Source organism: Hevea brasiliensis, chromosome 17 (genome assembly GCF_030052815.1).
Source record: "Hevea brasiliensis isolate MT/VB/25A 57/8 chromosome 17, ASM3005281v1, whole genome shotgun sequence".
NCBI lineage: Eukaryota > Viridiplantae > Streptophyta > Magnoliopsida > Malpighiales > Euphorbiaceae > Hevea > Hevea brasiliensis.
Genome location: NC_079509.1, coordinates 50,371,123 through 50,393,614, shown reverse-complemented (window position 1 = coordinate 50,393,614; position 22,492 = coordinate 50,371,123). Strand labels below are relative to the sequence as shown.

At 35.3% G+C, this 22,492-nt stretch overlaps 1 protein-coding gene across 2 annotated transcripts in view; it reads left to right on the top strand.

Moving 5' to 3' along the window:
- Nucleotides 1-21,974, top strand: part of LOC110647784 (cleavage stimulation factor subunit 77) — a 38,565-nt gene extending 16,591 nt beyond the window's left edge. For both annotated transcript variants that reach the window (XM_058139137.1, XM_021801764.2), the window contains exons 15-24: nucleotides 9,953-10,093; nucleotides 10,690-10,754; nucleotides 10,884-10,980; nucleotides 12,423-12,482; nucleotides 13,391-13,543; nucleotides 15,449-15,515; nucleotides 15,631-15,732; nucleotides 18,099-18,266; nucleotides 20,375-20,575; nucleotides 21,629-21,974. In XM_058139137.1, coding sequence (XP_057995120.1) covers nucleotides 9,953-10,093; nucleotides 10,690-10,754; nucleotides 10,884-10,980; nucleotides 12,423-12,482; nucleotides 13,391-13,543; nucleotides 15,449-15,515; nucleotides 15,631-15,732; nucleotides 18,099-18,266; nucleotides 20,375-20,575; nucleotides 21,629-21,792 — 1,218 coding nt within the window. In that variant the 3' untranslated portion in view covers nucleotides 21,793-21,974. The remainder of the gene's footprint in view (nucleotides 1-9,952; nucleotides 10,094-10,689; nucleotides 10,755-10,883; nucleotides 10,981-12,422; nucleotides 12,483-13,390; nucleotides 13,544-15,448; nucleotides 15,516-15,630; nucleotides 15,733-18,098; nucleotides 18,267-20,374; nucleotides 20,576-21,628) is intronic.
- Nucleotides 21,975-22,492: the final 518 nt, after the last annotated feature.

The window sequence follows — 22,492 nt, the reverse complement described above, 5'->3', positions numbered from 1 at the left end:
TTGGCATCGTGATGAACTTTAATAATGAAGGTTCTAGGTAGGTCATTTGTAGAAGGATGATAACGAAAGGATAGAAAGAAGAGAAAAAAAAAATGTAGCCATTGAAGAGCAAGAAAGAATGGTAACAAATATTTGAAAACTTATCATAGTCAAAGAACAATAGGGAAATCTAACTCCAATCCCAAAAATTATTTTCCATATTTCTAATTGAATCCTCTAACGAAAAAGAACCCAACTTGAACATCAAAATGAGGATGGAACAAAAAGAACCGATTTGCTATTTATTTGTTTTCAACTTCACATTGCACAATCTCTCTCTTGATTTCCTTTGTAGAATGGCTTACACAAGGGTTGTTTTGCTTGCGCTGTTGGTATTGCTGGTGGGATCTGCCATGGCACAATCTCCGGCGTCGTCACCTAACAAATCTCCACGTTTGGCTCCCTTATTGTCATCTTCCTCAGCTTCATTTGGCACTTCACCATATGAAGCTCATAGCTTGGTAGTGAGCAACACCATTTCTAATAGATTATCGATGGTTGGATTAATGGCTTCTTAAGAAACAGGAGAGGGGCGGAGATGGTGGGAGAGAAAAGAGGATGAGAGAGATAGAGGGTACAAGAGAGAAGAGAGGGGCTTGGGTGGGAAGGGGTTAGATTTGTATTTGAAGGTATTTAGGTAATTTTATTTTATTTTTTTAAAATGATGTCAGATATTATAATAACCGAGAAACGGGTTATAATAGGCTAAAAAGGTTTTTATGTTAACTAAATTAATATTGGGGGAGTTTTATATTACAAATTAAAGTTTAAAGACTTTGCTGTTATAATGCCCTAAGTTTCAGGGACAATGGGTGGAATTTAACCATAATGAAACATGTTAATTTGAGTGAATAAACTAGTTAGTTTGAGGGCACAATTTCTTCAAGGTAGGTAAGGAAGGGTTTCCCAACCAAAATGCACCTCAAAGGGGTCAAAACACTAGAATAAGCAATAGATCTCAATGCCCGTGTGTTAAAGATATGGATACCTCCAAACTCACGATTTCTACCAATAATCTAATAATCTGCTTTTGTCATTGAGAGCAGGAGGGGTAGTCTTTGGAATGGAAAATGAGGAAGGTTTTGTAGTCAGATAGTTGGAATGGATTATTCAAGGAGGAGTTGTCGGAGAGAATTTCTAGAGTCAGGTCACATGGCAATGAAGGCACCATTTTCAGTTGTAAATAAACATGTTATCGAAGGAAGGAGGTTGGCAGTATTTTTCTTCAAATTCATTAATGTGCTGGGGCTAGCTAGTTTGGTTAGCATGGGAATTAGTTCCTTGGGGTTGCTTGTCAACCATTTTTCTTGTTCATTTCTTTGTTTTTAGTAATGATCTTATCTTTACAATTTTTCTTTCCAATTTCTATAGCTCTGTTCCTTGTCTCTATGAAAAATAGTTTTCTCAGAAGGTGAGGTCACTGTAGAATCCTAATTTGCTACATTTGGCATCTAAGCTTGTTGAGATTTGTTTTGAAGTTTCCAATAGTTGTGCTTTTTATTATTAGGCTCTTGACAGAAATAGTAAAAACTCCGCTTGAATCATAGTTAGCGGACTTACCACTATGATGATTACTCGAACCCTTGTCTCGACTACCATTAGCTTCCCCTCTATTTCCTAAATTATGAAACCACCCTCTATTGCCCTATCGTCTAGTCTCATTCCAGTTTCCACGACTTGCGTGAGCACTATTAGTTGTTGGCTGGGAAGATTGTGATGTTCTTGTAGAGAGGACTCAAGTGAAAGTTTCATACAAAGAAGAAATCTCAGAAATAGAGAGAACTTGGGTTCTAACAAAGTCAAATTCTGGAGGCATGCCAGCAAGAGAGCTCATAACAACTATTTGTTCATGTTGAGACTGTTGAACTTTTACATAAGCACTGAAAGGAAGTAAGACATTAAGCTCCTCATGTATTCATTTGAAGTAAATAAAATAGGCAATGAGAGATCTATCTTGTTTTTCCAAACGATAAAATGCCTTATAACCATCATAGATACTGAAAATATTCCTTTTGCCAAAGTACAACAAATCCAGATAATCCGTTAATTCATTAACAAATTTACAGTAATTAATTAAGCTAATTACCTCATCGTTAATGGAATTCCGAATCTACATGAATAACGGAGCATCTTGCCTCAACCAAGTCTGCCTCAACATGAATGCATATTTGTATATAGTTGATCCTAGACGTACGTTATAGAAAGAGATGATTCTCCTTAATTTCAATTAATCTGTACATGGGTATATATATACAATTGATTCCTATAATTGTGTTCTACTAATTAGGAAGAAATCCTAAATAAGAAATCCTAAATAGGAATACAGAATACAAAATATACAGATAAATAATATAGTGATTGACTTTCCATAACACTCTCCTTCAAGTTGGAGCATAGATGTTAATCATGCCCAACTTGTTACAAATGTAGTCAATCCTAGCTCCATTCAGAGCTTTTGTGAAAGTATCTCCTAACTGCTCTTCAGTTTTGATGTGTCCTGTTGAGATGATTTGTTGTTGAATCTTTTCACGAACAAAGTGACAATCAATCTCAATATGTTTGGTCTGCTCATGAAACACGGGATTAGAAACAATATGGAGAGCAGCTTGATTATCACATCACAATTTCGCAGGCAGGGAGGTCTTAAAACCTGTCTCATCTAGTAATTGAAGTATCAACATTACCTCACATACTGATTGTGCCATGGCTCTGTATTCGGATTCAGCACTAGATCGAGAAACTACACTCTGCTTCTTGCTTCTCCAAGACACCAAATTTTCTCCAACAAAAACGCAATATCCAGTAGTTGACTTCCTGTCAACCTTAGATCCAGCCCAATCAGCATCTGAAAAACATTCAACATTCAACATTCAAATGCCCATGATTACCATATAACAAACCTCTTCCTGAAGCGCCCTTCAGATAACACAAGATTTGTCCCAAGGCTTCCCAATGAGCAATAGTTGGGGAAGACATAAACTGACTTACCACACTAATGGCATAAGCAATGTCAGGACGAGTAACTGTAAGGTAGTTCAATTTTTCTACCAATCTCCTATATCTCTTTGGATCTTCAAACAACTGACTATCCTCTGCTAACAGTTGTAAATTTGGAGTCATTGGTGCACTATACGGCTTAGCACCTAATTTTTCTGTCTCTGTCAATAAATCGAGGACATATTTTTTTTGAGATAAGAAAATACCCTTCTTACTTCTCATAACTTCAATACCCAAGAAATACTTTAACAATCCCAAGTCTTTGGTCCGAAACTGGGTTTGGAGGAAGGTTTTAAGAGATGAAATACCTGCAGAGTTACTCCCAGTGATGACAATGTCATCCACATAGACTACCAGGAGAATTAGACCAGTCTCAGATTGCCTATAAAATACTGAGTGATCACACTTACTCTTTTGCATACCAAATTCCTGTACTGCTTCACTGAATCTCCTAAACCAGGCCCTAGGACTTTGTTTCAAGCCGTAAAGAGACTTCCGAAGCCTACAAACTGTACCCAACTCCTCCTAAGCAACAAACCCAGGTGGTTGCTCCATATACACCTCCTCCCGAAGATTACCATGAAGGAAAGCATTCTTGATATCCAATTGGTGCAGGGGCCAATCATATGTAGCTGCTAAAGAGATAAACAAGCGAACTTTCATCTGAAAAAGAAGAGCACGAGTTACCTCAAGAAGATGCCGATTTTTTCTTTCGGCCACGCTATTTTGGGATGGGGTATCCACACAGGAAGACTGATGAAGAATGCCATTTTGTGTCATATAAGATTGAAATTGTGCTGAAAAGTATTCTTTGGCATTGTCACTTCTTAATATGCGCACAGAAATATTAAATTGAGTTTTGATTTCATTACAAAAGGCACAAAAGATAGAAAACAATTCAGAACGATTCTTCATTAAATATAACCAGGTAACATGAGAGTAATCATCAACAAAAGTAACAAAATAACGAAATCCAGTTTTAGAAGTAACAGAACAAGGACTCCAAACATCAGAATGAACTAACTCAAAAGGGGATGAAGCCCGTTTATTGACTCTAGACACAGAAGGAAAACGATGATGTTTTGCAAACTGACACGACTTACATTCTAGTACTGACAAAGACTGAAACTGAGGACATAGCTTCTTCATGGTAGACAAAGAAGGATGGCCCAATCTACAATGAGCTTCAAGAGGTGTTAAGGTACTAGAGCAAACAAGCGACCGCGGTACATGATTTTTCAGAATGTAGAGACCACCTGACTCACGTCCTCTACCAATAATCTGCTTCGTCGTAAGATCCTGAAACAAACACTGGTCAGGAAAAAAGGAAACAGAATAATTTAAGGTACGAGTAAGTTTACTAACAGAAAGTAGATTAAAAGAGAATTTTGGTAGACACAAAACAGATGACAAAGAAATTGACGAAGTCGGGTTCGCAGTTCCAGAACCCATGACACAAGAAGTAGAACCATTAGTTAAAGTAACAGTACAGGAAGTGAGATTAGACTGAAAAGCAGATAGAAGACTAGAATTACCTGTCATGTGATCTGTCGCACCAGAATCAATAACCCATTTGGATGAGGAAGACATAAGGCATGTAGTGGATTTACCTGACTCAGCGATCGCAGTGACAGGGGAATTGGTAGGCTTTAGAGATGCCTGATACTGGAAAAACTATGCAAAATCCTCTGCAGATACCAAAATAGTTTTCTCAGAGGAAGATACTGTAGAATCCTCTGCTGCCATATTTGCCTTCTGTGATCGCTGATTTTTCCTCTGAAGTTGCGGACAATTATATTTTGTATGGCCAGGCTCATGGCAATAATAACAAATTACTCCTCTTGAGTCCTGATTAGAACTAGCCTCTCCATTACGCTGATTACTTCTGTTGCCTGTAATTCCTCCTCTACTTCCTCTTCTATTACCCTGTTTTCCATTTGGATTATGGGTAATAAGAGTACTACTAGCAGGCTGTGAAGATTGGGTACTCTCTGTACGAAGGACCCGTGTGAATGTTTCATGCAAAGAGGAAATCTCAGAACTGGAGAGAATCTGAGATTTAGCAGTCTCATACTTTAAAGGAAGGCCTGCAAGAAAACTCATAACAGCTAGTTGCCCCCGTTGGGGCTGTTGAACTTTCACATCAGGATTAAAAGGCAACAATACATTATGTTTCTCATATACTCATTTAAAATCCATAAAATAAGCTGTGAGAGACTTGTCATCTTTCTCAGCATGGTAGAATGCCTTACAAACATCATAAATACGGGAGATATTCCCTTTACCAGAATACAAAAAATCTAAGTAATCCATCAATTCCTTAACAAATTCACAGTGATTAATTAAACTAATTACCTCACTGTGGATCGAGTTCCGAAGCTGCAAAAACAACCGAGCATCCTCCCTTAGCCAAGTTTGTCGTGTATCATCTGTAGGTGGATCTTTAGTAAGGTGATCATCCTTATCAATGCTACGCAAATAGACCCTAACAGTCTTACGCCACTCCAGGTAATTCGAACCATTAAGTTTGTGTTCCGTGATCTTAGTCATTACCATAATCACATCAGAAATAATATTCTTATTGTCTGCCATTTGTTGAGACAAAAAAAACTAACCGAAATGCTAATCCAAAGTGCTTACAGCAGCAAAATAACCCAAAATCACAAATCAAGCAAATACTGAAATAGGATCTGAGAGCCAAACCTCATAAGTCCTTTAATGGTATAATCGGATCGTGCAACAAAGACACGCTGGTGGAATGAGGGGGTTGAGGTGACGCCGGCGATGTTGATCGGAGTCGAAATGGCTTGTCGGCGGCCAAGGTCTCTCCTGAGCTAGGTGGTGAGAACAAATAGTCACCCTAGATAGATGACCTGTTCTGATACCATGTAGAAAGAGATGATTCTCCTTAATTTCAATTAATCTGTACATGGGTATATATATACAATTGATTCCTATAATTGTGTTATACTAATTAGGAAGAAATCCTAAATAAGAAATCCTAAATAGGAATACAGAATACAGAATATACAAAGAAATAATATAGTGATTGACTTTCCATAACATACGTTAACTAAATAGGAAAATATATACAACTCAACTCAACTCAACTAAGCCTTTATCCCAAAAATTTGGGGTCGGCTATATGGATTCGTTTTTTCAACTCTAAACGATTTTGGGTTAAATCCTTAGAAATATGTAATGCTTCTAGGTCATGTTGTACTACTCTCCTCCAAGTCAACTTAGGTCTACTCCTTTTTTTCTTTCTATCCTCTAACCTAATGTGCTCTACTTGTCTAACTGGAGCCTCCGTATGTCTATGCTTCACATGACCAAACCGCCTCAATCTTCCTTCTCTCAACTTATCTTCAATTGGCACCACTCCTACCTTTTCTCTAATACTCTCATTACGGACTTTATCTAGTCTAGTATGGCCACTCATCCACTTTAACATTCTCATCTCTGCAACTCTTATCTTAGACGCATACGACTCTTTCAAAGGCCTAACACTCACTACCATATAACATAGCCTATCGTATGGTCAGACGGTAAAATTTTTCTTTTAACTTATTGGGAATCTTACGATCACATAAAACTCCTGTGGCACGTCTCCACTTCAACCATCCGGCTTTAATCTTATGACTAACATCCTCCTCACATTCCCCATCTACTTGAAGGACTGAGCCTAGATATTTAAAGTGATTACATTGGGACAGTACAACTCCATTCAAACTAACTCCTTCCCTATCATCAGTTTGGCCTTCACTGAACTTGCAATGCATGTATTCTGTCTTCGTTCTACTTAACTTAAAACCCTTTGACTCTAGAGTACTTCTCCAAAGCTCTAGCTTCTATTGATTCCTTCTCATGTCTCATCTATCAGAACAATATCATCCGCAAACATCATGCACCAAGGAATACTCTCTTCTATATGTTTCGTCAATTCATCTAAAACTAATGTAAAAAGGTAAGGACTTCTAGCTGATCCTTGGTGTAATCCAATTGAGATCGGAAAATCTCGTCTCCTCCCACTGTACGCACAATAGTAGTTGCTCCTTTATACATATCTTTCAACATTTGTATGTACCTAATAGATACCCTCTTTTGTTCTAACACATTTCATAAGACATCTCTTGGAACACTATCATAAGCCTTCTCCAAATCAATAAAAACCATATGTAGATCTTTCTTCACATCTCTATATTTCTCCATCAAGCTTTTAATGAGAAAAATTGCTTCCATAGTTGAATGACCGGGCATGAAACCAAATTGATTGAGAGAGATAGAAGTATCATGACGTAATCGATGCTCCACAACTCTCTCCCACAACTTCATAGTATGACTCATGAGTTTAATTTCCCTATAGTTTGAGCAACTCAATATGTCTCCCTTATTTTTAAAAATAGGTACTAAAATACTCCTCCATTCATCAGGCATTTTCTTTGAGTTTAGAATCTTATTAAATAATTTAGTTAACCATGCCACTTCCATATCTCCCAAACACTTCCACACTTCAATTAGTATTTCATCAGGTCCATATTCTTTACCCACTTTCATTCTCATAAGTGCTTCCTTTACTTCTAAAGATCTAATCCTTCTAGTATAATTCACATTCTTTTCTATTGTTCTATAGTCTATATTTACGCTATTACCATTTTGACTATTATTAAAGAGATCATTAAAATAATTTCTCCATCTTTCTTTAATGTCCTCATCTTTCACCAACACTTTTCCTTCTTTATCCTTAATGCACCTAACTTGATTAAGATATTGACATTTCCTTTCTCTCCTCCTTGCTAATCTATAAATATCTTTCTCCCCTTCTTTAGTTCCAAGTTTCTCATATAACTTTTCAAAGGCCTGTGCTCTTGCTTGACTAACTGCCTTTTTTGCCTCTTTCTTTGCTATCTTGTACTGTTCATATGCCTCATTATTATCACATTTAGGTAATTTCTTATACCATTCTCTTTTTCTCTTCATTGCCTTTTGTACTTCTTCATTCCACCACCATCTCTCCTTCGAGGGTGGTCCATGTCCTTTAGACTCTCCAAATACTTTTCTAGCTATTTCTCTAATCTTTGATGCCATCTGTATCCACATATCATTAGCCTCTATACCCAGCTTCCATACTTCGGACTTGAGAAGCTCATTTTTGAACTTCGCTTGCTTTACTCCTTTGAACTCCCACCACTTTGTTCGAGCTACACTATTTCTTATGACCTTACTTGAATTGTTCCTAAACCTGACATCCAAGACCACCAACCGATGTTGACTTGTTAAAGCCTCTCCTGGAATGACCTTGCAATCCTTGCATAGAGCTCTATTTGTCTTCCTGGTTAAGAGGAAGTCGATTTGGCTTCTATGTTGCCCACTTTTGAGAGTCACTAAATGTGACTCTTTTTATAAAGTAGGTATTTGTTAGTATTAAGTCGTATGCCATAGCAAAATCCAGGATGTTTTTTCCCTCCCAAAACCAAAACCTCCATGAACATTCTCATAACCTTGTCTATTACTTCCTACATGTCCATTCAAATCTCTATCAATGAAAACATTCTCTTCATTCGGTATGCTTTGCATTAAATCATCCATATCTTTCTAAAATTTTTGTTTACTCTCACTGTCTAGTCCTATTTGTAGGGCATAAGCACTAACTATATTTATTGTTTCTCCTCCTTGTACTAGCTTTACTAGTATAATTCTATCTCCTACTCTTTTCACAGCTATTACTGCGTCTTTCAATGTCCTGTCTATGATTATGCCCGCTCCGTTCTTGTTTCTCTCCTTTCCGGTAAACCACAGTTTGTTCCCTGAATTACCTACTTCCTTACTTTTCTCTCCTACCCATTTAGTCTCCTGAATGCAAGCAATATTCACCCTTATACTTTCCAAGGTATCCACAAGCTTCATTAATTTTCCTGTAAGTGATCCAACATTCCAAGTACCAACCCTAATCCTCCTCCTATCCTGCTCCTTCCTAATTGGTCTCCTTCTATGATATCTTCTGTTATTTTCTATGTCTATCTTGTGTTCTGTTACACTATCTGTTCTACTATCTGTTCTATGGACTAACTTCTTTACCCACATCCGTCCATGATATGGGAACCCTTGCTCACTTAACACCACACCCGGGCGCCGGCATGGCGCGTCACTTTCGGTGAACGCCCTACACCCTTGCATATTTCTCACTACACCCGGGCTCCGATGTACCGCGTCGTTAGTAGAGGACGCCCCAACGTTTATATCATTTGAATCCATATCATAAGGTGTGACGAAATTTTTACGCTGGTTGTCACCTACCGCAACCCTCCTCCTTTATCCGGGCTTGGGACCGGCTAAGCGCAAACTACTTAGGCGGAGTTAAATAGGAAAATATATACATCCCTATAATTATGCTAACTAAATGGGACTCTATAACAAAACAAAAGATGCATTTTAGTAAAAGAGAAAGTGCCTCTCTTCTCTTGCAAGAAACTTTACTTAGGACCCTCTTATATGGTTTGGCGGACATATTTTTGTTGCTACTGCTTTCATGCTGTTTATTTATTCTAAATTTTCTTTCTTTCCTACTTGGATTGTATTTCCACGGTGCCTTTTAGTGATTTACTTAGTCATTCTGGGGAAAAAAAATAATACAAAGATAAAATTGTAGAAACATGCATTTGCAAATGTTGATCAGTCAAATGTCAGAATAGGGATTTCAGAATATTCAAACATGTGAACATCATTATATTTTCAGTTAGTCTGTAAATTCAGTTTCTTTTCCTTTTCTTCTTTGGTTGATTTGGGTTACCATTGGTCATTAATCTGTGGTTAAAAAAGAATGTTTTTGTTTAGCTTATTTTGTACTTGATATCAGACTGTTCCATGCTGCTTTAAATATTGAATTTATTGTTTTCCATGGTATTTTGTGCTGTAGTTCATTCGCTTTCTAAGAAGGAATGAAGGGGTAGAAGCAGCACGCAAGTACTTCCTAGATGCTCGCAAATCCCCAAACTGCACGTATCATGTGTATGTTGCATATGCCTTGATGGCGTTTTGTCTTGACAAGGATCCAAAGGTATATTTCCTCTACAGGGAAAAGTGTTAAAACTTTGCATCACTGTTTCTTGTTTATTGCTTATGCCTTCAAGGCTTTAACATAGTGATGTAGAACCACAAAAGAAAATCGGAAACATGGTAGAATAAAACAATGCCCTGAAATTTGATTTAATTCATACTCTCAAAATATAAAACTAACAATAAAGAACTGCTAATAAAACTTATGTAGGAACGCTAACCCTAATAAAATACGCTAAATAATTACAATAACCCAAATAAACTAATTTCTATATTTCTTTCTAAAATGCAACCTAAAATCTTTAACAAACTATCCCACATCTCGTAGGTTGTACTTTCAACAAATAAATGAAGATCGATTATGAACTTGTAGGAATTTGTGAATTTATGGCCTCACTACAGTTTCTGCTTCAGAAAGTTTAAAAGTAGTGTCTTTGGTTGTTATTTAATGCAAAATTGAGAGGAAGACATCTTTTCTTCCAATTTCTATTTCCTTTGATTATGAATAAATAAACTCTTCTATGTTAAAAGGAAAAAAAAAAAAGATTTAACAGAAGAAATTCAATTGATATTGTCTGTTGTTCCACTCTCCTGCAGATGGCACACAATGTTTTCGAAGCAGGATTGAAACGATTTATGCATGAGCCTGTATATATTCTCGAGTGAGTTCAGTTCGTCTTAAAAATTATAAGATATCAATTAATGGGAAATATAATTTTCATGGATTTTTCATAATTATGCTATTGATGATATGGTTTATCTAATATCATTTTCCCCCGTTGATGCTGCAGATATGCAGATTTCTTGTCTCGTTTGAATGATGACAGAAACATCCGGGCTTTGTTTGAGAGGGCATTAAGCTCGTTGCCACCAGAAGAATCTGTTGAGGTTCAGTATCTAATATATCATTTTCTGGGATCTTATGAGGATATAATGGTGTGGTTATAGTTAAATAAACAGATATTTATTTATCCTCATGGTATAGATCGAGTTATAAGAAGTTTTTAAATTGTCATAACAAATAAAAATATTAGGAAAATGTTTGAAATATTAAGGAGATTAAGGAGGGTTGAACAAACATTTGCTATATATCGTGCCTAAAGATAGTTTAGGTTTATCTCAATATAGAATAGCTTCAGAGGATCTTTCACTTCGAGTGTCAATATTAAATAATGCATAAGGTGGATTTTGGTTTAGAATTATTGGATATTCTACGATTACCCTGTCTTGTGATGCTTAATTTTTCAAGTAATAGACAACAATTTTACAGAAATCTAGTAGATTTTTAACTCCCGTTAAAATTGGAAGATTCTAGGTGTGATACTAATAAGGTCTTAGCTGGAGTGCATTGGGATTTCTCTGTTTGAAGCATAGAAATTAGAATGTCTCATCTATCCTTCAATTTAACAAGTAATTTCATACAAATTTAAGATTCAAACTTTAAATCAAACCTTGAAGCCTTTAGAAGAACGTTTTGCTATGTCAAAATCAGTCTGGGACTTCTTTTCAACCCCTCCTAGTAGTCCTTTTCATTCAATGCCTAGCTCAATGCTGTCGGCATTTTCTTCCATTTAGGTTGTACTTTTGTTTGTGGCTAGGTTATTACTTCTCAAAAATAATTTGTAAGAACATACCAGAATGCATTTCCAAGAATGCTTTGAAGTGATACAACTACCATTGTCACAAGCTCACAGAGACAGAGGATGAGGGATAGAGTGGCTAACCTGGAAAGCTTGATATTTTTCTTTAAGAAGCAACTGAAGTTATTTTCTTTGAACAGCTTACTTTTTGGTGCTACCAAAGCCATGTATAAGCAGGGGTTGTCAGAGAAAAAGGATAGTAATAAATTCTACCCTACACCCATATCCAATTTTTCTGGTTTGAATTATGATGAGTCATGCTATTAGATGCATGCCTTTGTCTAAATGTTGTAATTGAATCAATGGAATGCATCCATGGTAAAGCAACAGAATATCAAGATTTTTTTAATTATTATTCTTAAATTGCGCTATATTGTTCGATACACTGAGGCCCTGTTTGGCATCGAGGTTATGAGCCAAAAAAGCACTTTTCAAAAAAAGTATCATTTAGATGCTATTGAGAAAAAAGCAGTTTAATAAAAGTTGTTTTGTTATTTTAAAGTTTTTATGATTGAAACATGTCATATTTAATTTTAAATTAAAATTTATTACCCTATAACTAACATATTTAAAAAAGTGTTTTTATCAATAGTAGTTTTAACAGTAATGCCAAATACATCTTGATTCATTCTCACATATCATATCTACATTGACCTTTGTTAATTGATGTTCATACAAATGCTTGTGCAGGTCTGGAAACGATTTACTCAATTCGAGCAAACATATGGAGATCTAGCTAGCATGTTAAAGGTAGCATTTTTATTTATTTATTTATTTATTTTACGAGATGTGACATTTTTCAGCATTTTGATCTTTATAAATTTTGTACCATAACAAGCATGGTTTCATGGAATGTTAAGTACAGAGGCACCTTCTTTTTGGTCTGAGTTGTTTTCTCAATCTATAAATATCCCATGACCTTAGAGCAGTATAGTTTCGTATTTTTGGTTTCTTTCAGTATTCTTAAGTTCATTAAGCATTAGAGGGAAATCTCTATAAAACAATTTGAATGCCTTCACCTCATACGTCCTTTATTCGTGACTCCTGGACTTAGTTCCTAACTGCTGACTCATCCAAATTCTCCCTAGGATTGCCTTAGCCTTCCTTCAATTTGGCAATAGTAGATCCTTTTTACCATTTTCTTATCTCATAATTTCTTCCTCTCTAGTTAGCTATATTATGCTGAATCTTATGCTCAAATTTGCTATGTAGCATTAGCTCTTAGTTTTTCTAGTAATGTTCTGAGTTTGTGATGCTTACCAACCAGATTGCACATGCATGAAAGGACACATATGACTAATAATCTCTTTCTAGCTTGTCCTGTGTCATATTGTACACCTCACATAAAAGCAATAGTCGCATCAAACCTATACAATGCATGGTTGGTGAGTCTACTTTCTGATTTGAGACTAGCCTAATCCTTGCAGGAAAATAGAAGAGGTTTCATAAATCATAATTCACCCTCCCATGGTAATACATAGAGATGGGTATCTACACATCTGTACATGAAAATTGAAATACAAACTCAGTTACCCATGAACAAAAAGATGTTGATAATTATTGAAAATATTCACTTTAGAAGTTTCATGCCATATGCATACACACATTTGGTTTTCTTCTGTCAAATTTCAGCCTTAACTATTAATAATGTAATTTAGGTTGAGCAAAGAAGAAAAGAAGCTCTTTCGAGGTCAGGTGAAGATGGAGCATCAGCATTAGAGGGTTCGTTGCAAGAAGTCGTCTCACGGTATAGTTTCATGGATCTTTGGCCATGCTCTTCCAAGGACTTGGATCATTTATCCCGTCAAGAGGTACCTTGGAATACTCTTTTCTAAATTATCATTTGTTTTAACACTGTTTAGTAGAAAATGTTGGATTAAATTAAAAGCACACCAAGGGGATGTAATGCAAACATGAGCCACAGGCCATTGCCTAGTATAATGGTATAAGTCTTGGAAATGCCACATGGGTGCAAATTTGGGAATTATGAATACTCATGCAGAATAATTAGAGGATAAAATTGTCTTCAAATTTCTGTTATCACTCAATTTGTGTTGCACTATCCCTAGGTAATGACCCCTTCTTTTTGCACTTACCTTTTTCATGATGGATTAATACAATTTTCTATTTATTGATTAATGTAACTCTAGTTGCCCAAAAAACGTAAAAAAAGTAACCTTCTAAATAGATCTTCAATACAGAAGATATGAAACAATATTTTAGTGCTCAAGGAGCTGAACATGTGATACTTTGACACTGAAATCCTACATTTAGAAACATCATCAACTTTAGTTTTTATCAACTGCCATAAAGAAATACAAATTCTTGGCCAAAAGTATGTTGAACAGCAGCGAAAAGAGGTTTAAATGTGGGTGCTTTTAGTTGAAAGAAAAAAAGGAAAACCATACTTCAGGAACTTGGCACCATTGTACCGGACTTAACTATACCTTGAGCTGTGATTTTACAAGTTTATTGAACTGTATTTTACTAAATCTAGGCCTGGGCTTTGTTGATTTTGGTTATGAAGTATTAAATATTTGAAAAGAAAAAAAGTTCAAATGTTCAATGGTTCTAGGAATCATATGCAGCATTCACATCCCACATCCCACATCCCACATCCCACATTGTTAGTGCATTGGGGAGACTATGTATTCGTTAGTTTAATATTTCAAAAAGCATATTTAGCTAGCATTTTTCTGTGAGGGGTTCGTTGTGTTAAAGCAGATCTAAGCCCATTATCAATATCCAGTCTGTGTTTGTTCTGTTTTGATCAGTGTGCCCCTCAACAAGTGAGGATTGATAATCAAGCTCATTCCTGTATGGCATCAACATTTCTTTCCCTCAATGGAGAAGATTCTTGTCATGACAAACTGCTTCTACTTTGATAGTGCACTTGCAAGATCCTAGTTTTATAAACTTGTAAACTGTTGGCCCGCTACACAATAGTGCCTTCTAGAATTGCTTCTGAGATCATTGTCCAACAAAAATATTAACTATATCTCCAGTGCTGTACTGTTGTGAGTGCTGTGACATCCCTAGGCATTATACCTACCCTGAAAAAGTTTTTGACGTTATTTAAATTCTTATACATCTAGCAATTGAACTTCAAAGCATCATATGATATTATTACATATAATGTTATAACAAACAAAGGCCCAATATAACTGTTTGACACAGAAGAAAATCTATGCACCACTACTTTTAACCAATTATCTAGCAAAACCAAAAATAACCAAAATACCCTTGACAGTTAAAACTAAGGATAAGACCTGAAAAAGAGACTTGATTTTGACTAGAGAAACTGAGAAAGCTATCCAAAATCCTAAATGGGCTCAAAGTTGGATTTGAGGCTTCTTCAGGGGTTATTGCAATTGTTCTACTCTAGGCATTCCTTTGGATGCCTTAGCAAAACGTAGCCAAAGTTACTTTTGGAATATTATAGCCAAAACAATGCAAAAACAATATTTATTGCTTTGAGTCAACTAATCCAAGGGGTTGCTTTTATCATCATAAATTGTTATTTGATAATGAAAAAAAAATGTTGAATTGCTGTTTTTGTTGTTTAGTTATTTATCATAGAGATTATACATGCACTTTTGATTTTAGAAATCTACCTAAACATGTGTAGGAGCATTCTAAACTGTGTAAGATCCTTTTGAGTTACAAATTCTGTAACTGTATAGTTGGTTTGAAACTTTACTGTGGTTCTTTTGCAGTGGCTTGCTAAAAATATTAGTAAGAAAATGGAGAAGTCTGCAATTTCTAATGGACTTGGGATTGTAGGTACTAATTGCATTTTTCTTCCTGAAAAATTGTATAGCTACTTTTTCTTCTTTTCTATCTATCTTTATTTCCCTTTTTCATCACTTTCTTAATTGTTGTTGTTCCATTTATGCAGATAAGGATAGTACAGGTCTGACAAGCAATTCAGCAGTATCTGCAAAAGTTGTTTATCCAGATACTTCTTGTATGGTGATTTATGAGCCAAGGCAAAAGCATGGTATGTAACTTTGGTTTTATCATAATTCTCTAAACAAAGTTCTCATTATGTGTCAGTTTGAATGCTACAATACCCATTGGCATTGTTATGCAGTTTGCTTTAGGTGTGCAATCGGTTGCCTCGGTTTCAAACTGAATCAAATCAAAAAGTGGTTTCTATTTTATAAGGGACTGAACCGTATTGAAGAGACTAACCGAATTGAATCAAACCAAAATAAGTCAGTTCAATTTGATCTATTGGTTATGTGATGCTTTCACAACTCGCAAGTGATTCAAACAAGGTGAAGGCAATCAACAAATAAGATTTGCAATTTACAGAACAAAGAGTGAAAAATAAGAAAATTTAAAAGCTTGGTTAAACAAGCAACCACCTCAGGAGCAACCACTCCTACATAACAAACAAACACTTAAAAAGCAATCAACAGAATTTACGCCCAACAAAAAAAAGGACTAGTAAAACTGAGGTTGAACATCCACAAATAATATCTTTCATAAGCTAGAGATGAGAGGGGCAATTCAACATCTGAAAAATTGAAACAAATCCACAAACGCAATACTATTAACCATCTAGCTTCACTATTAAATATCAATCGAAAAATAATTTGATGCAAAAGGAGGAAAAAAAAAAAAAAAAAGAAAAACTAAACATCAGTGTACAAGCAGAGGAACGACATAGCATTCAAAGTTACAATTTACTAGCTAGCTTCACTGAATCGTTGTTGGTAGAGCTTGCTTAGATGGACTTCTTGCCAGAGCAGTCATGGGTTTGTTGCCTTGGTACCAAGTAAGAAAGAAAGATGTGAAAACAGGAAATCAAATAAAAAACCTTTAGTCATTGTTTGTTTGTTTTGGATTAGTGATGTGAAAATGGGAAATCAAATGAAAAGAACTTAAATCAAGAAAAAGAAAGGCACATTTTTTATTTTTTGGAATAAGAAAAGAAGAGTTTATGCAGGGATTCTTTGCCTTGCCTTCGCGATGCAGTGAGAAAGAGAGAGATGAGAGTGAGGGTGAGAAATTGAGGTGAAAAATGGCATGAGAATGAATTAAGGGAGTGAGGATGAGGAATTGAGAATTTTGAGAGTAAGGATTGAGTAGAGGAGGATGAGAATCGAATTTGAGAGTAATCTCACAGAGGAGGTGGGCAGGCAGCATGAATGAGAGATAGTTAGGGTTTTATAATACATACATATGCATAGAGTTAAATGGTGTGTATTAAAATTCGGTCGGTTTGGTTACTTCTTTTCTTTTTTTAATGAATTAACTGAACTGAACTGATTAATTGAAATTTTTTAAAATTCAAACCCGAATTAGATATGTTTGGTTTGTTTTTTTGACTCGGCCATAGTTTGCTTTCTGAAAGTTATAAAAATGTCTGGAAGTTCTTCTAAATTCAAGGGAACTTTGTAGACAAAACTTTGTAGACGACTTTGAATTTTCTGAATGGGATATTTGTACAAGGATAGTAGAGTCTTGGTAATGGTAAAATCTCTGAAACAAAGATTCTGTGGACATCTGTTGTAGGTATAGAATTTTATTTGGGACAAGGAGGGGTTGACTGGCCAAATAAACCCTCAAATTTAAATTTTGCCGAACTGAAGCAATAATTTTTAGTATAGTGTCAAATTAACCCATGGTTTTGACGTGATAAATAATATTATTATTTGATTTTTTATTATATTTAATATTTTACTTTTTAACAGAATTTATTTTTTTTTATTTTACTTAATTATTTCATTAAATTATTTACAGGAATGCTTGCATTTATATGTGTCTATTCTGAAAATTTGCATAAATTACTTGTTGCACTATTTACTAGTTTACAGTTGACACCTGATGTGTCCATCCACATGCCTGCATCTAATTTTGGTGTTTTTTATTTTTTTTATTTTTTATTTTTATTTTTTTGTTTTTTTAAATCAGTGTTTGTATCCTAGAGTGTATAGTTGAGAAAGGTCAGATGCCTAGACCCAATACCCATCTCTTTCTAGTTCATCCATTATTTTGAGCAACATGGGTTCACATTTATTAAAATAATATTGATGTAAATAAAGATAACTCCAACCAGATGACTAAAAATGTAGATACTGTTGTCTCAGCAGAAATTTTGCTTTAATTAGTCGACATTTTCCTGCATTCATTGAGAGGCTCGATAGAGTTTAATGTTGGGCATCATCATTCATCAGTGTTGATAATTTTTCTTTGAAAAGAGTCTGGTTAAGATGATGTATTCTTTAGTGTTTCACTTTAATTTCCATGCAATATAAATGTTTGTTTTATAAGATTCTATATTCCAAAATTCCAAACCATTGGAGCCACATGCTTATATAATCTTAACTATAACTAATAGTTATCTTGTTATCAGAGAGGCTGGAATTTCTCCAAGCACGACCCCTGGGTTAGTTACTGCTTCCAACATGTCTAATCCCATTATTGGTTTGGTGGGTTCTGGAGCAACCAATGCATTTGATGAAGTATTGAAAGCAACACCTCCGGCACTGATGTCTTTTTTAGTAAACTTGCCTACAGTTGAAGGTAACTTTCAGAACTTCAATGCCTGTTATGTATAAAATTTAATTCATACCAAATTTCCAAATTCCAATTGACTAAGTTTTAATTAGATTGTTTTCTAATGCATATTAGAGTGAACGTGAAATTACATTTGTTGCTTAAAGGAATTTAGCCAATATATTTGTTGACACGAGAAAAGGTCTAGTAATTTAAGAACATATGATCCCAACTTGTGGAAAAGAAATGGGATTAGTGAAAATGCTTTGAAGCTTTTCAACTATTACTTCTTTAGTAAAACTGCTTACTTATGTTTACGTAGATTTTGTGAAATATCTAATTTCTGTTTGCATAGATTCAAGAATAGATTTTATGTCCAAATATCATTTAGTCTTTTTTTGGTTCCTTAATTGTGCAATGGAATGAAAACAAATTAAATAAAGGAAAAGAAAAGAAATCTATTTTCCATTTTTGTTACCTTATGTAAGGAGGTGGATTAAAAAAAAAAAGAAATAAGTTTATAAAGTCTATTTTTACTGTTTTACCCTTATCATGTTGCCTTTACTATTTATATGGTGTCAATGATATATTCATAACTTCAGCCTTCATAACTTTTTTACTTTCTTATTCCTTCATTTTCACTCCAAATTGGTTTGAAATTTGGTGGTTTTTTAGAGGGAAATTTGGAAATCCATTTTCCATTGTTCCCCACCACACCCCAACAACACCCCCCCCCCCCCCCCCTCTTTTTTTATAATTTCTAATTGCTGTCCAAACAAAAGAAATTAAAGAAATGAATTTCCTTTTCTTTTCTTTTCCCTCCACTTCCCTCAAAATAAAAAAGCATTAATTGCATAGCGAAACGAGCCGTGCCTTACATACTAACTTTGCTCTGGTATCAAATTTATGTGATTTCACGCTATAGTAGTTGAGGTTAGTTTCATCCATGGTTATTGTACTTATAAACTTTAATTTTATCAATTCCACCATTCAATTTTAGCAATTAATTTTGAATTGGCAAAAAAGATTTCATTGCTGAACTGAACTAAGTATAATTTTTAATCAAAATGACAATTAAACCCTTTTCCCTCCCTCCCTTTCAGTCCTCTCTCACTGCCTCCACTCTCTCTCCTCCTTTCAAACATGCAAAATTAGGAGTGAACATATTCTGGTTAACTGAACAATTCCCCGTCACAAACTGAATCAATCCTTTTGGTTCACATACTTGTGAAACCAAAACTGAACTGCTAGAGAATCATCATCTAACTTTTTGTTGCCTGCATAAACTGGTCAGTTAACCATGCATTTATCAATGTAACGAGTATAGATGATATCATTCAAACTTTGAAAAAAATTTATTCTTTCCAGCTTTTCTAACTTGGCCTTAACTGTTCAAACTAATGTAGTGAAGTGGGGGGAATTCCTTTATTTACGGAGAAATAAATCCCGGTCTGCCTGTCAAGATTCCAAAGTGGGATTGTCTCACATTTTTTCTATAATTGTCTTCATGGGCATGAACTGAGATTTAAGCTTTGTATTTTCCATGCGACCTTCCAAACAAAGTTCCAGGTTTTTGTCCAATCTTCCTAAATGTGGAAGAACTAAATAAATAAAAGGAAGCACAAGCCTCCTCTCATTGTCCTACATCTGGAAGAATTGAGGAGTTATCATATCTCTTCACTTCTATAAATCCATGGTAAGGCATTTAAAATATTATAGTGAATAGCTGGCTCATGTTTGTTTAAGAGAGAATTTCAGCTATAAATTGTAACATGATAGTTCTACAATTTTTTGTTTTTTAATATCTATGTAAATATTGGTCAGTTCAGTGAGCTAGGGAATTTCAATATTAAAACCGAAACCGAACTGAGAAACTGAATTTTTTTAACGAGTGAACTAACTCATCCTACAAGTTGATGGTAGAATTGATAAAATTAAAATAATTGGCTAAAATTGACAACTCTCGTGAACGTAATATGTTTTTCCTTCGTTGATTAGACCTTGAAAAATTGAAGTTTAGTGATTTTGTTGATATAAATTGACGTTCAGTGGTTATATTGAAATTTAGTGACAAGATTAATGATCATGAATGAAATTACCTTGGTTTCTAATGGATTGTTCTTGAATGATTCTAGGTCCAACACCAAATGTGGATATTGTATTATCAATTTGTTTGCAGAGTGACATACCAAATGGGCAGGCGGGAAAGTTAGGGACTTCCCCTGCTCCTGCTACAAGTGACCTTTCTGGTTCGAGCAAGTCTCGTCCTGTCCCTAGTGGTTCATCTTTCAAACAGTTGAGAGATAGACAATCTGGAAAAAGGAAGGACTTAGACAGTATGTTTTCCTCTTCATCAAAACTATGGATAATTATGGTTATATATTGGTTTTGGAATCAAATCATATATATCTCAGTCACCAAGTGTATTAGGAAATACTCTGTTAGAGATGAAATGCTTATAGTGTTGGAAGTTGATGTGATTATCTTTGCTTGCAATGCATAAAAAGCAATTTAGCCTTTAGCGCTTAAATCCGTATGTCAGTGCAGCCTTTGCCATGCATGTGTTGCACAAACTTTTTTTGACGTGCCATGCTAAGTGTAACCTCCTGGTATCACCACACTGTGTCACTAAATAGCCTATTTATTCACTGGTAGAAGCCACATACAATGCTGAAGCAATAAAATGTGTTTGTACTCATTTTAAAATTGAGCGCACTAAACTGCTCCATCTATTGGTGTTCTGTTTTACATATTTGCTTTTTGGGTGAATCACTATTATCTCCTGGGGCTTGGTCAAATATACTAATCAGTCCTTGCTTTTCTAAGCGGAAAGGAATGATCCTTAGGATTTGACTCTATATAGTATGTACCAAAGAGTCCTGTCAAAATCCCTAATTTTGGGATTTGACTCGGTAGTGAAAAAGTCTCTCAAATTAAAAAAGCCATCACTCATGCGCACTCTTCTCTATCTAATGCCAAACCAAAGTCTTCTGATTTCACTGATTGCTTAGGCCTCTTCCTCTCCGCCTTTCTTCTACCTAATCATGCTTTGCTTGGAGATTGAGGATGTCAAAATTGATGCTTTGCTTGGAGTTTGGTGGAATTAAACTAGGCATTGATTGGCAGCCACACAAGTGATGGCTGAGTGTCGTGTTTAAGGACGTAAACAACTTGGCTACGAGGATTTGGAAGTCCATTTAGTTTTCATCTTTGACTAACGGCTGAATGTACCAAAAATTAACAGAACAAAATCAAATTTTAGAGGCCATTTAGGTCAGTTTTGGAAAAAGCAAAGCAATGGCTAACTAATATTTGACCAAACCTCAGGGTAGTATTAATTCACCCTTACTTTTTGTATTCAAAGTTGATATATGTTATTGTGATTATAGGGCAAGAGGAGGATGACACTGCAACTGTCCAAAGCCAGCCACTACCAAGAGATGCTTTCAGAATAAGACAGATTCAAAAAGCCCGTGTAGGTACAACTTCACAAACAGGATCAGCATCCTATGGAAGTGCTCTTTCTGGAGATCTCTCTGGTAGCACTGGCTGATACTTGTTTCCTCCACACCCCCCCACCCCACCCCCTCATTCTTTTGTAAATTGGCTTATGTATTTAATATTATTATCCGGGCTGATATTTGTTTCCATTTTTAATTTAAGCAAATAATTGTATTTTAATTATTAATGTAAAACTTTATTCAGTTTCCATCATAAAGTTTTGAAGTTGTCTTTCGATTGATAGTGAACTTACTGAAATACATTGCTTGGCAAGCATGAAACAGAATCAGCTACCGTTGGGCAATGATAGAAGTACTTCGTTCATGTTCATGATCTAGTATCTAATTTCAACATTCAGGACTCGGGAGTGATAATCAAGTTTCTTAATAATTGGAAACTTACAACTTTGCATGAAAGTGATTTAAAAACAGAGTTAACAAGGGAATATGGTAAATAAGGCCAACTCCATCAAACTAGAAAATGACATGCTAGGTTTTGTTAGTTTAAATGTGTATGCCTTATCTTGCTTTAATTTATTTTTTTGATGGTAATCATAGGCAAAAAGAGTGTCTAACACTTTCTCTCTCTATATTCATCAAGGATAGTAATCCTATGCATGGAGTATGTTGCCATTAATCCCTTCATTCATCTCGGTTATTTTTTGGCGTACTCTCTTGCAGCAGAGTAGTGTTGGAGAAATATGTGTGAAATAGGTTGGCGTCAAAACAACACTGCTCACACTTAGTACCATT